Source organism: Sparus aurata, chromosome 15, assembly GCF_900880675.1.
Source record: "Sparus aurata chromosome 15, fSpaAur1.1, whole genome shotgun sequence".
Taxonomy (NCBI): Eukaryota; Metazoa; Chordata; class Actinopteri; order Spariformes; family Sparidae; genus Sparus; species Sparus aurata.
In genome coordinates this window covers 3,275,398-3,290,289 of record NC_044201.1, presented here as the reverse complement: position 1 = coordinate 3,290,289, position 14,892 = coordinate 3,275,398, and the positions used below count along the sequence as shown (strand labels likewise).

At 41.9% G+C, this 14,892-nt stretch overlaps 1 protein-coding gene across 4 annotated transcripts in view; it reads left to right on the top strand.

Moving 5' to 3' along the window:
• birc6 (baculoviral IAP repeat containing 6) overlaps positions 1-14,892 on the top strand; it is a 168,820-nt gene that overhangs the window by 94,571 nt on the left and 59,357 nt on the right. For all 4 annotated transcript variants that reach the window (XM_030440975.1, XM_030440974.1, XM_030440973.1 and 1 more), the window contains exons 42-56: positions 217-343; positions 498-608; positions 1,959-2,217; positions 2,351-2,922; positions 3,392-3,567; positions 4,827-4,923; positions 5,483-5,677; positions 5,798-5,998; positions 6,144-6,423; positions 6,509-6,765; positions 7,313-7,421; positions 7,866-8,102; positions 8,558-9,413; positions 9,633-9,776; positions 12,236-12,365. In XM_030440975.1, the coding sequence (XP_030296835.1) occupies positions 217-343; positions 498-608; positions 1,959-2,217; positions 2,351-2,922; positions 3,392-3,567; positions 4,827-4,923; positions 5,483-5,677; positions 5,798-5,998; positions 6,144-6,423; positions 6,509-6,765; positions 7,313-7,421; positions 7,866-8,102; positions 8,558-9,413; positions 9,633-9,776; positions 12,236-12,365 (3,751 nt within the window). The remainder of the gene's footprint in view (positions 1-216; positions 344-497; positions 609-1,958; positions 2,218-2,350; positions 2,923-3,391; positions 3,568-4,826; positions 4,924-5,482; positions 5,678-5,797; positions 5,999-6,143; positions 6,424-6,508; positions 6,766-7,312; positions 7,422-7,865; positions 8,103-8,557; positions 9,414-9,632; positions 9,777-12,235; positions 12,366-14,892) is intronic.

Here is a 14,892-nt window from a genome sequence, read left to right as displayed (position 1 = left end):
CTTTAGGAGCCGCAGCGCCGGCTTTCTGTGTGAATTACACAGCAGTACAGCGGAGATGCTTCACTCTGTGTGAATCACCATCGACTGAGAATTGGCGAACCACTGCTCCGGAGATAATGCGGAGACACTGTGTAAAAAGGGCTACTATGCTACCTTAATTCTGTGCCATTTGTAACAGAGAAGAAAGTGAATTAAAAAATGTTTCTTTTGTTTCAGCTGGAGTCCCTGCTGCAGCTGTGGTTAACACTCAGTCTCAACATATGTTCTGGAGGCAGCGAAGAGAGTGGATCAGACATCTTCCTGTTCAATGCCAGTCGAGTGCCCACCATCCCGCTCAACCAAGGTAAGGACTCCACTATACTGTCCCTCCTTCACAACTCCTCTGACAGAATTGTAGAAGCTGAGTCTGTTACATGCAGATTCACACTGACTGTTTTCTTTCTGATTAAATTCTATATCTTCACATATATGTCTTGTCTTTGTATGTGTGTTTCCAGCATCCATCAGCAGTTTTCTTACAGTGCTGGCATGGTACCCGAGCACCTCCCTGAGAACATGGTGCCTGGTGCTACACTCTCTCACCCTGATGACGAACATGCCAGCCTGCGGTCAGTCCTCTCCACTCTTACTGCTTTCCCTTCAACTCAAACAGACAATTTCTCTGTTCGTTGAGTGTCTTGTGAAAGAGCCTTGTCATTATATCCACAGTGTTAGGTTGATCAAAAGACAGCTTGTTGGTATATTTAGTGCTTCATTTGGAAATCAGAAGGTCAGAGGGAAATGTGTTGCTTCAGCAAGTCGGTGGAGAGAAAAAGTCACAGAAAGGAGCCCATCAAAAATCCTCCCATTCCTGGAGCACATCGGGCAATACCTACCTGCTAACTGTTGAAACTAAATCAACCTTAACAAAACTGTCACAAAGAAATATTGATTTTACAGTTATTAATCATCGCATTGACCAATCACTTAAAATCGGCAGGGAGAGATGAGTGGAACCCAGCTGTTTACTCTGTCTAAAGCATCTGGATACAATATACAAATATTAGTAGAATATACAGAGAGACACTATTATGTCTCTGTTTCCATCTTTCTCTCTCCCTTGAAACCGTGACGTGTTCTGTCTGCTCCATTTTGGTGCTTTGCACAGTGGCACACACACACACACACACACACACACACACACACACACACACACACACACACACACACCCGCCCTAATTAAGTGCCTCATTTCATCATTTTATGACATAAACACCCACTTGATTGTGTTGGGCTCACAGTAATCATATGGCTAAATATTTAGTCACCAAATGGCATTAAATCACATATCAGAATAGATTATTTGACATTCAAAACATGCTGCTTCAGGTGTCACTGCATGTCTGAACTCGCCCTCCCACTCATTTTGAAGCATTTAAAATGCAACCAAAATAGGCAAACAAGTGAGTAACCAGTAAGTAACTTAAGTAAGAAGGAAGTAGACAAAGTATATAAAATGTGTACTGTTTTACTATTAACTCCACCTTATTCCGTTTATTTAAGTAATATATTTATATCTATAATTATATTACTGCATGTTTTCAGTTCCACATGCATGACGCAAGGTTGTGATTTATTAAGCCATCTCTTTGAAATGACTGGTTCATCTTTTCAAGACAATATAAGGTAGTGTGAAATGACAGTATAAATGGTCAGAAACATTCATTTAGGCGCAAATTTGCTGATAAAAATGTATGGAATGCAAAGAAAATAAATGTTTTTAATGTATGTCTGAAACTCACTGAAAGGATCTGATTACTGTACAACGTCTGTGTACAAGGATATACCGTTATAGTCAGTACAGTCTGTATTGACTTACATTTTTATATTATACGTTTTTCCCTCATAATACTATAGGTAATAGTTATCAGTTGCCTGGTGTTCAATGATTAATGTAAAACCTGTCCTTGAACTTCCAGCCTCCAGCAATGGAATCAGCTCTCAGGAAAGCACAGCACAGCAGATGGTAACTGATCCTACCCTGGTTCATGTTCTGGTGCGCTTCCTGTCTGGCACCAGCACCAATGCAACAAGCCAGCACAGCTCTCAGGTGGGACCCACTGCCACCCAGGCAATGCATGAGTTTTTGAGTCGCCTGCAGGTCCACCTTTCATCCAACTGTCCTCAGATGTTCAGCGAGTTTCTGCTCAAACTCATGCACATTCTGTCTACTGAGAGGTATGTCAGGAAATGTGTTTTCAATCAATAACGCATGCATGTTACACCATAATCAGATATCATGAATTTTGTCATTAAATGAGAATTTTAATATGTAATCTTTGAGACCTAATGGTTTGTTCCAACTCTTTAGGGGTCCATTCCAGTCAGGTCAAGGTCCCCTGGATGCCCAGGTGAAGCTTCTAGAGTTTACTCTAGAGCAAAACTTTGAGGTGGTGTCTGTGGCCACCATCTCCTCCGTCATCGAGTCCATCACGTTCTTGGTTCACCACTACATCACCTGCTCCGACAAACTGGTTTCCCGCAGTGGCTCGGACAGCTCTGTAGGAGCTCGGGCTTGTTTTGGTGGCCTGTTTGCCAACATTATCCGGCCAGGGGATGCAAAGGCTGTCTGTGGAGAGACGACGCGCGACCAGCTGATGTTTGACCTCCTCAAACTAGTCAATGTGCTGGTGCAGCTGCCTCTGTCTGGGGACAGAGAGTTCAGTGGCCGGCTGCAGCCGGCCGGCAGCGGAGCAGCTGATAGCAGTGTGTCAGACGAGGAGAAGGTCTGTGGCAGCAAAGAAAGTGTGGCTGGTGGATATGCATCCAGTCAGAGTCCCCCTGCAGGTGTGGCTGACCTGGTGCTAGCCAATCAGCAAATTATGAGCCAGATCTTATCAGCACTTGGCCAGTGCAACAGCAGTGCCATGGCCATGATCATAGGTAAGATTTCACAGAGATATATCAAAGATTTTAGCCTTTTTCTTTTTCTTTTCTTTCTTTTTTTACATTAAAGAAACTATTTAGCTTATTGTGTTACCATTACATTAACATATCATGTGCTGTTTCTCACATTTGCTGTCAGGACGCCATTATAATTGAATATTGTTTGCGTCTTTATCTAGAATGGTGCAGTTTGGACTTGTTATTAAGATGTCATTTAGTTTCAAGTGATTAGTAGTGGTAGTGTGTGGTTAGCAGGGGGACTGAAACACATTTTTTTTTTACAATCTTGTGTTGCATGATGACACATTTATCTTGCAATCATGAGTTTAACTCCGGGAAAACAAACATATTTTTCAGTCGATGGGGTCCTTGATTATGAGTGAGCAGATAATAGATGAAAAGAGTACAGCAAAATTTCAGCTCATTGTTCTACTGCTGCCAGCTGACACTTCTATCTGTTCCTCAGGAGCCAGCGGTCTCCACCTGACCAAACATGAGAACTTTCATGGAGGTCTGGATGCCATCTCAGTGGGAGACGGCCTCTTTACCATCCTCACCACTCTCAGCAAGAGGGCCACCTCAGTCCAGGTCATGCTGCAGCCTATCCTCACGTATATGGCCTGTGGCTACATGGGCAGACAGGTGAGCATCCGACTGTGGTCAACTGGCATTGACATTAAAATGTGCCTTGAACAAATAATTATGGTTATACTGATACTGGCATCACAAAAATTCACCTATGCAACGCACCTATACAAATTTATTGCATTAGGCTGTACATTACATGAAACTGAAGACTGCAATCGGAGGGAGGCTTGTCGTTTCTTGTCATTTCGGACAAGCGAACCACGGTCCAAGTCCGGACCCAGACACCGTCCTATATCGACCTGAACCTATAGTCAAAGAATTATTGAAGTATTTAAAATTTTGACCGGCGCCTCCGGTTTAGTGGATCAGGAATTCCACTGACCAATTGCATTCGAGTTAAGCCATCCCACGTGATGCTACTCAGCCAATCAAATCTGTGCATTCCAAGTGATAAACATTGCGACTCTGAATACAGACAGATGAAAGAGGTGAAAAGAGAAACAGGAAGAGAAGACAGAAAGACGGGTGAGCCCCAGACAGAGAAACATAACTACACATGGCGCTCTCTAAGAGCTAATGAATCGTTGCTTGGATTTTTGGTCAATACAGAAAAAGAAATGTTATTTTTGAAATCTGAAGTTCTCTATTTTAAGATGCAACATTTTGAAAAAGCTATTGTTTATTTTCACTATTTTGTTTTTAAATGCAGCCCCTCTTTTCCTTAAAGAGAGAAGAAAATAATACGTAGCTGAAGTATTATAAATCTGTATAATTAAATGATAAGTAACAATAAATATTGACGAAATGTTCTTTCTTCAATTGATTTGACAGTCAGTTCTTAATTACATGCAGATGCTGATACAACTACTAGGCTACCTTAATGTATATCACACTGATTAAAATGTGGAGACTGTGCAATAGTTTTATTAAATTATTAAGTTGACTTTGTTAACTGTGTAATAAGTTTCATCGTTTAATTTTTCAAATTTAATTTAGTCAAATGTGAAGACAGTGCCAATGTGGGGGCTTTTTGTTGAACAGGAAATGAGCATTATTCATATTTATTTTTATTTAATTTATTATCATTTTTTGTAACAGGCAAAGAAGAAAATACATCTGTCTTCCAATTCAGTGCATCTGAAACCTAATAGTTATTTTTGTGATAGAATTATTGGCATCAGTACTCTGTATCGGCAAGTATACAATTAAAAATATTCGTACTCGGTTTGAAAAAAATGGTATCGGTGCAACCCTACAAATAATAGGTCATGACAAAACATTCACATATGTGTATTGTATTTTGCATTTTGTAGGGGTCTCTGTCCACCTGCCAGCTATCTGAGCCTCTTCTGTGGTTTATCCTGCGTGTGTTGGACACCAGCGAGGCTCTCAAGGCCTTCCATGACATGGGTGGGTATATAACCAGACTTGACCTACGCCAACCTTCAGACTTAAAGAGTGTGCCATAAAAATAATAGTGTTTTTGTTTATGCCATGTGATGCTGTACAAGATGGTTCTAATAACATCTTGTGCTCAATCTGTCAGATTGTAGGATACCAATTTTAGGCACTCCAGATTGTGCCACAAATAGTGGTCCATCATAGCATTACAATCCTAAAACAAAAACCTTTTATATTTTAAACTATGCTAGAATCTATCTTTTTTCTTCTTTCTAGATGGGCACCAAAGATTTCACCACATATCTCACATAGTTGTTAACTTTCATGTCTTGAATGATTTAATGTCTTAAGTTTAACCCTTGGAATATTTTGCTTTGGATTTATCTTGGACTGTTCTTTATTCAAGTCAAGTCAAGACCCCATTTGCAAAAACAGCATTGCAAAATGTTTTTTCATTCAAGTTTTATAGAAAATAGTTTTTAACAATTTTACAAAGGTACGCATAGATTCTAGTAGTTTTTGGATTTTTTTATGTCAAGTCATGGTTTCTGGATGTGTTTTTTACCAGGTGGTGTGCAATTGATCTGTAACAACATGGTGACCAGCACCCGGGCCATTGTGAACACAGCCCGAAGCATGGTGTCCACCATCATGAAGTTCTTAGATTCAGGCCCTGGAAAGGCAACAGATGGCAACCTGAAAGCCAGAGTGATGACCTCAGAGCCAGACAATGCTGAAGGACTCCACAACTTTGCTCCTTTAGGTGCTGTCATTTACTTTGGACTCTGTTACTTCCAGTGGGACAATATTTTCCAGGAGATTAAATGTTTATCCTTATATCAATTCCTTTTATATTCTTAATGATCAATTTGTCCCATCACAGGCACCATCACATCCAGCAGCCCCACAGCGCAGCCAGCAGAGGTTCTTCTCCAAGCCACGCCGCCCCACCGCAGGGCTCGCTCAGCAGCCTGGTCCTACATCTTCCTGCCAGAGGAGGCCTGGTGTGATCTCACTATCCACCTCCCTGCTGCTGTGCTGTTAAAAGAACTCCACATTCAGCCCCACCTCGCCTCTTTAGCTAGTGAGTAGCATCCATTTAATTTGGAATGTTTTGAAAATGTATCACCATCACTTTTTTTGCTGCTAACAAAATTTTGTCATCTCACTTGGATGAAAATTCAGCTGGTATGTGTGTTTTGCTGTGTCCCCTTGCTCCTACGAACCAGCCTGCCCATCCTCGATCTCGGTGGAGATCAGTGCTGATGGGGTCAACATGTTGCCACTCTCCACACCAGTCATCACAAGCGGCCTGACATACATTAGGATCCAGTTGGTGAAAGCAGAGGTTGCATCTGCCGTTTGCCTGAGGCTGCACCGGCCTCGTGATGCCAGCACCCTGGGTCTGTCTCAGATCAAACTCCTGGGGCTGACGGCATTCGGTAACACTTCCTCCGCAACCGTCAATAACCCCTTCCTGCCCTCTGAGGACCAGGTCTCTAAAACCAGGTACTACTATTTGATCCTAGATTGAGAGTATGTCCATTTATATTAGATGTCAGTGGTGTTGTGAACTTTCCTTGTCCCTCTACAGCATTGGGTGGCTGCGTCTTCTCCACCATTGCCTTACCCATGTCAGTGATCTGGAGGCCATGATGGCCAGTGCTGCTGCACCCACCGCTAATCTGCTGCAGACCTGTGCAGCACTGCTCATGTCACCTTACTGTGGCATGCACTCACCAAACATCGAAGCTGTGTTGGTCAAGATCGGCTTGCAGTCCACTCGCATAGGACTCAAACTCATTGACATTCTCCTGAGGAACTGTGCTGCCTCTGGCACCGACCCTGCCAGTGAGTAACACACAGCTGTATTGCTGCAGAGTGTTAACCAGAGACAGCAGATCTACAGGACTCTTAAAAGCATAAAACAGTCTTTAAACACTCAATAAATAAGATTGTTAGACTCTGACAGACTTTTTTCAGATGTTGTTTGACTGACGTCATTCAGATATATAGTAAACAGGGACGCAGTTTGATTAATCTATTTGATTACTTTCGGTAAGCACATTGTGTCTTCACCTGCAGAAGTGAAAATAGAACTTCTAAAAAAAGAAAGAGATGACTAAAAGATGAAAATTAAGATGGGTTTGAATCAAGCCTTTCTTTCGAGGAAAATATTACTATAATTCGTTCCCCAATTCTTTTTAAATGTCTTAATAAATTACATTCAGTAGCCACACCTCTGACCAATCCTTAACCTGGGTGTTGACAAAATTTTAGGTTTCTGCTTGTAAGTTTGTTTCCACTTTATTTCTTAATGTAGTCGACAGGGTAACTTGTGACCTATAAATGATAAAGCATGATACCCTTATTTCAGTCTCTGCATCTATCTTTGTAGATTTGAACAGTCCTTTGCTGTTTGGACGACTTAATGGCCTCTCCTCAGACTCTACCATTGACATTCTGTACCAGCTGGGCACCACACAGGACTCTGGAACCAAAGATAGGTACATGAGCATCCCATGATTATTTTTGACTCAAACTGTCATTAAACTCCCAGTAACTACCTGAGGCTACACAATGTGAGTGGTGCATGTGCAAGTACATCTGCTATGTTGGACAGCAAGTTATGGGAATACAGCTTGGAAAAACCACATACAGAACTGAAGTAAAAGCAGGAAGTTGATAAGTGAGTTTATGATGATATATGATTATTTGCAATTGGACATACAACGGTTAGTTACACTCCCCTCAATAAGAATTCCAACCAATGTGAAACAGTCTCCTGTCAAGGTCATTTAGACAGACTGACAAGCTGAGAATAAAGTGTTCTCAGACTTTCCTCGTCATTTTTTTGTTGACATATGGTTGTGTTGTGTTGTGCTGCATAAATCGTATGATTGTTTTTTTTTTATTCTAATCAAAGCTTGTTATCAATTTTAACTCTCCAGGATCCAGGCTCTTCTGCAGTGGGTCCATGACTCTTCATGTGTGGCGGCCCACAAGATGAGCAGCCCTGGAGGATATGCTGGCACCAGTGCTGGCTCTTCCTCTGCTTCATCTAGGGAGTATGGCCTCCTCATGCCTTCCCCATCCCACCTCCACTGTGTGGCAGCCATCCTATGGCACAGCTACGAGCTGCCTGTTGACTACGACCTGCCTGCACTGCTCAACAGAGAGCTCTTTGAGTCAGTCAAATTCTTTTCCTAAATTGTAAAGACAACAAATACATACTTACAAGAATGCATGTCAAGTAGCCCAGCTTTTGCGTGGATAATCAATATCATTCCCTGCCTGCTTACAGACTGGTAGTAAGAATAGCCTGTAATATGAAGCCTTTTTCAAGGTACTTCAAGACTAAGATGTTTAGCTTTAACAGTTGTGTTGTTACATTGATAATGCTAGAAGTATTTTTCCTGGTATAATGGTAAAATATGTTTCCACAGGTACTTTTTTAAGGAAAAAGGAAGAAAATTTAGTGGGATACATTTCCCATGTTCAGCCATACTTATTACACATAGTTTTTATGAAATAAATACTACTCGTTGAATGCAAATCATTTGATTTTGAACCCTTTGAGGATGAACAACATCAACATTTATGATGAATAATTGATTTAATTTTCATTGATTTTACTTGCTAGGCTGCTGTACAACTGGTCCATGTCGTTGCCATGCAACATTGTGCTGAAGAAAGCTGTGGACAGTCTGCTGTGCTCCATGTGTCACATCCACCCCAGCTACTTCTCCCTGCTCATGTCCTGGATGGGGATCATCACGGTGCCCAGTACTAGTCACTCTGAAGCCTCGCACCACCACCTCGCCATGACCGACGATGGCAAAAAACAGCAGGACGCAAACTCCAATGCAGCAGGACTTACTGATGATTCCAAGCATGCCAGACCCCCCATCAATCTGTCAGAGTCCCAGTTAACCACACTGGCAACTGCTTCTCAGTCTCCAGGAGCCATAGAGCAACTGCTGGACTCAGGCTTACCCTCACTGTTGGTTCGCAGCCTTGCCCAGTTCTGTGTTGGTCTCCTGGCCAGTGCCGATCTGCCTCTGCCTGCCGCTCAGGCCGAGAGACGCCACCACCATCACCACTACCATTCATCTTCGTCATTCTTGCACAGTCGGCCACCTCTGGCTGCAGAGTTGGCTGCTCCGGTGCTGCGCTTCCTGACTGAAGTAGGCAACAGTCATGCCATGAAAGACTGGTTAGGAGGACCGGAGGTCAATCCGCTGTGGACGGCACTGCTCTTCCTGTTGTGCCATTCAAGTTCCAGTGCCAGCGCAGGCTGCCAGCCTCTGGGCTCTAGATGCACAGCAGGTCCCCCTCCATCTCAGCCTCAGCCTCCTGGGTCACGCTTCTCCCTGGCACCTACTGGGCAGGCAGGAGGACTGACCACCCAGCAGAGGACAGCCCTGGAAAACGCCACTGTGGCCTTCTTCCTTCAGTGTATTTCCTGCCACCCAAACAACCAGCGGCTAATGGCACAGGTCAGCTTTTCCATTCCACTGTTGGGAAAATGGCAGAGACGAACGCTTTTGCTTTCTCTGAGATACTATTTTTAATTGATACTATTACTCATATTTGAAAAATGTGCAAGATATTTTTAAGATGAATCAACGGTCGGTGTATCAATGACAAACTCTTTTGATTTGTATATATTCACTGGTTTCTATATTGATTTTGAAGACTCTATATTCTGACTGCAGGTCCTCTGCGAGCTCTTCCAGTCAGCACCCCAGCGAGGCAATGTGCCGGTCTCTGGAAACATCTCAGGCTTCATTAGAAGGCTTTTTCTGCAGCTCATGTTGGAGGATGAGAAGGTCACAGTATTCTTACAATCTCCCTGTCCGGTGAGTCACTTCCTCTGTTGCTGAATATCTGCTGGGAGAGAAAATTAACTAAATCCATTCTGTATATGATCAGCCTGACAGTGCCACTTAAGTGGCTAGTTTTATTTTATTTTCCTTTACAAGCCATTTTCCTGACAAGAGTTGCATGAAATTAATAACAGTCCCTTCTTACCTGAACAATTGAATTTATCATTTTTAAAAAATCATATCTGCACCATTTGACTTTTTTGCAACCAACTTTGGTCCTGTGTAGTATTAATGTAGTTCTATCACATCTACATGTTATTTGGTCCTGCATTAAAACGTTTTGTGCCACAGATCTAGCTAAATATGGCTTCAGAGGTTTTTTGGGTTATTTTGGCTGGAGTGAAAAAAAATGAAAAACAGGATATTACTCCATCGTTCATCATTTTTAAAATGTAGAAAATGTTTACTTTTACATTGAGTGGTTTTAATTTCAGTGGTCGACATTTGTACTTTGACTTAAAGGTTTTCTTTCTCTCTGATACCTAGTTGGCCTGTTTTTCATTGGATTCTGGAAATTTGCAAGTTACAGCTTGTAATGGCCTGGTTAGTTGCGTACTAAATGGTGTCATCTTGTTCCCTGGCTCTGGATGCAATGTTAACTTATTTCTGAGATAAACAACTCAGCCAACCTTTAAACTTTAAAACAATCAAAAAGACAGCGGCCCCTGGATTGTGTCCCGGCCTGGGGCCCTTTGCAGCCTGTCACTCCCCCTCTCTGTCATCCTGTTTCCTGTCATCTCTCAAGCTGTTCTGTCAATAAATCCATATAAAGGCCAAAGAAAATATAAAATATAAAAAAAATGACAGGCTGACACTTGGCTTCTTTTTCTATGATTTTTCAATTGAGCAGGGCTCCATCATCTCACTACCACATCAAACTGCTTTATGATGAAATTGATTATAATTGCTCAATTTATATAATTATGGTTATATTGCAAATCACATTGGAGTAATGTTTAATTATCATCCCAGACTGAGCAAGAGAACTCTAATGTGAAGTATGCAGACAGCACTCACAGAGAACACAGAGAACAGTCTACTGCTCAGCAAAACCAAGGAGACAAAGATAAACACCCCTGTGTACATCATTGGAGCTAAGTCAGAGCAGGTGAACAGTTGTAGGTTCCTCAGAATTCACCTCTTAGAGTGCCTTTCATGTTCACATTTCCACCCTGGAAACAAAACAAAAAAAGACACAGAGGCTCTCCTTCCTAAGAAAACTTGAGATGGTTCTGGTAAAGTTTTACAGAGGAGCAATAAAAGGCATCCTCACTGGAAACATAACACACTGGCATGGTTCAGCCCTGGACAGGAAGGTTCTGGAGTGATTGATTAAAACCACCCAGAACATCATTGGGACCCTTTCGCAGATCATCACTGATATGGGTGAAGTGAGATGTCTGCCCAGAACCCAAAGCATACTAAAAGACAACACCCACCCAGTCTGTTCACCCTGCTGCCGTCTGACAAAAGATACAGAAGTATCCACTGGCGTACTACCAGACAACAGACCAGCTTCATTCATCAGGCTTTAAGAATGTAACATTAAAAGAGAGTTATCTAACATACATTTTTGTATGCAATGAATATATGAACAGTTCAACATATAACACTTTCAAGAAAATCCACAGTCAGATTAACATAAAAGGTCACAAGGTAACATAAAATGACTTACTGTTACTAATAAGATTGCTGTAACAATTAAGTAACAACAATTTAAATTATTATGCTGCCAAGTTTCCTTAAGGTCTCCTGACTGTTCAAGACAAATTTCAGCCCAAACTGGGCTCCGTCATCTCGTCATCTCGTGCAGCTCGTCAAAAGGGTTGTGAAGTCCTTAAAAGGAGTTTTGAATGACTGACACATTGGCGAGATTTCCCATCCATCTCTGTTACAGAAGGCTTTTTAAGATGTACACCTTTATAGTGCGTAGCAATTGTAGGCTTCCTGTACAAATTACTGTAAAATTTGTGCCAGGCATTACACATATAAAAAAGTCCACTCCAGCTGCTGACATTGTGTGTACTACTGCTACTTGTAGCTAATGGATAAGACAGTAGCCCCATTCACACTGCCCTTTGAACACAGGGGTCCTGTGCCAATTCTCTGCCTCTTCCTCTGTGTGAATGTCGCAGCACCGGTTTTCTGTGTGTGTTACATAGCGGGTCGTCTTAATGCCAGTGCCACTTGGCTCTGTGTGAACAAACAAGGCGGAGAATTGGCAAATCGCCGCTGCAGCATTAATGTGGCGTCACTGTGTGAAAATGGCTAGTGTGTATCATTTCCTTGTTTCTCTTACAGTAGCTTTTCCCCCACCATTGCCATTTATGTCAGTGCATGCTCCCTGGGCGCTCGAAAAATGTATATGAAAAAAATGTCTACTATTTTTGTAAAAGGTAATACAGAACTGTTTTGTCCTTCCATCTTTTCAGTTATACAAAGGGCGCATCAATGCCACCAGCCACATGATCCAGCACCCCATGTATGGAGCAGGCCACAAGTACCGCACCCTCCATCTGCCCATCTCCACCACGTTGGCTGAAGTCCTGGACCGTGTGTCAGGTATGTCTCAGTACAAAAACTTGAACTCTTCATCAGCTGCCAAACACAACACAACATAACAAGTGTTGGATTAGTTTTCCTTGCAGTATGAATATGTACTGTAAACCTTACAGCTGATAGAAAAATCACCTACTTGCAAAACACCTTGTGGGGATGAGCAATAATTCTATTAGCAACAGAGTCATGTCATACTCACATCTCTGTTGTAACAAAAGGCGTCATTCACCGATCATTTTTAATTTCTTCTATTTTATATCTTCAAATCCCTGTAATATTATTGTGGTATTATATAAAACATTAATTTAAGAATACATTTAAACTTGGCAATAAAACTACATACGGATGGATGGATGGATCTGGCCCTAAAAAAACTCCCATGAATGTGTCAAATGCGGTTGTTGTCTCTGTTAAAAAGCATAGGCAATGTTAGGCTCTTTTCAGGGGTGCTGTATTTCATCTCAATCCTCTAAAGAAAAAATATTTATTATTAATATTCTCAAGTATATTCCCCACCCCCCAGAGAAAACGAAATATTTTATTTGCTATCTACCTCATCAATCTGCACTAATTAAAGCTCAGTTTGAGGCTTTATTGCATTTAGTTGTCACTTCCAGGTGTCTCTCCCTAAATATGATGTGCTTGCCGCTCCATTACCATGGTGACACCATGGCAGTAAAAGGAGGGGCTGCACTTGATAACTGTAGACTCTAGGTGGCAGCACAGTGCTTGAATCCTGATGATGTAAAATTGTGATGACAGATTTGTTTGAGCACAATGTAAGCTGTCTGTATTTCAGCTGGTTGACTCCGAAGGAAGAGGATGTATGTTGTGTAACACTATGATAATACCACTGGTTCGGCTGATATTTAACCTTTACAGCTCTTCTGTGGAAGTTAGATGTGTAACTACATATTTTTCAGTCAGCATACCCACTTCTAAATGCCCTCTGATGAGCAAATTCATTACATTGTTTGAAGGAACTATAGGTAACTGCATACTTGTGGACCTAACCATGACATAATATAGCTCCTCAGGAATTTAAGCCGCTACTTTTAAAACTTTGACATTCTAACCCATGCCAACACATCAGTTAAGGTTATAAGGACCATGGCTGTTGGTAGCTGCTGTTCATTTCTCTTTAAAAGCAAGGAATCTCTGTCTGTCTGTGTGTGTGTGTATGTGTTCCTCAAATATCTCTGTGGATCAGGATCAGACTGACCTGAGACTTTCAACATGGCTGCTGCGTGGTTCAAGGGTGTGCAGCATTGCATTTGTTTGGACTGCAATGATACCGTGAATAAATTATTTCATAAATGCTTTACAAATTCCGCCACCATTGTCCACCGGAGCCACTACAGTCACGTGCGCACCAGAGCCAATCACTGCAGAGCTCAAGCCCACGACATACCTGAAGAAACAAGCGGATTTATACCTGCAGTGGCGCGAGCTGGACCGGGATTTTGCAGGCGTTTCGGTCCCGTTCTGTTCGTTGCATCTAAACTGACTGTTGTGGATTAATCAGACTAAAAGAGTCCGGACCGAGTCTGTTCGGGTCTGTGGATGTTCGCGTGTAGCTAGCTGCTAGCTACCGGCACATCCGAAATCGGACTTGGGGTAAATAATGTCCGCCACGCTTTTTCGCGAACATTGCCGTCACGTTTGCTTTGTGTCTGGTGCAGGAAGAAACGGTAAAAACGTGCTTTTGTCACGAAAGTGACGCAAGCAGCAAGTTTGGTTGTTGAGGAACAGGAAGTTGTGGGAGGGACGGAGGCGGATGAATGACAGGCAACAACGGTGTTTAGCGTGTATAGTTAGTGTGTTCTGTAGTGCTTGGTGTAGTGTGTTTAGTGTGTAGTGAGAATGAGAAGATGCTGAATGTGTAGCAGGCAGTGCAGCTCTTCATTCAGCTGGAAGGAGCACAGGCAGACCTGAGCATTGCCTGCATTTGAATGTAAATAGTTACATATAACTTTGTAAATTTTTCAAATGTATGCACATATTTAGCAAACAACAATTTATATTTGCATTTACATTGTTAGGTCCATTGTGTTAATACAGTATGCCAAAATAAAAAAAATAACTGTACAGTCACACATGTGAGGTTGTGCTGAAAATAATGACACCAAGTAAATAGTTTTTAAGGTGAAATATAATGGCAAAATCAAAAATGGATGGCAAAATCAAAAATGGATTTCACAACAAATCTAAATATCCCTGACGTCCCACCTTCAAACACAGCCTCATTTGGCCATCCATGAAAAAGCTACTTAACCTCCCACTTCTCTTTAGGAATACATATTTCCTACGGGCACTGCACTAGTTTTGTTCAAATACGCCAAATTGAAATGTAATGGGTTATTGTTCTTCAGGTAATGGGGCTAAACTAGACTAGGCTAAACTTTGACATGGAAATGTTGAGCATGCAAGATGCTCGAATGATCATAGATTTATTATAACCAAACTACTCTTATCTTAGCAACTCATCCATCACCATGGCTAGCATAAAAGCAAATACAACCTACAACTG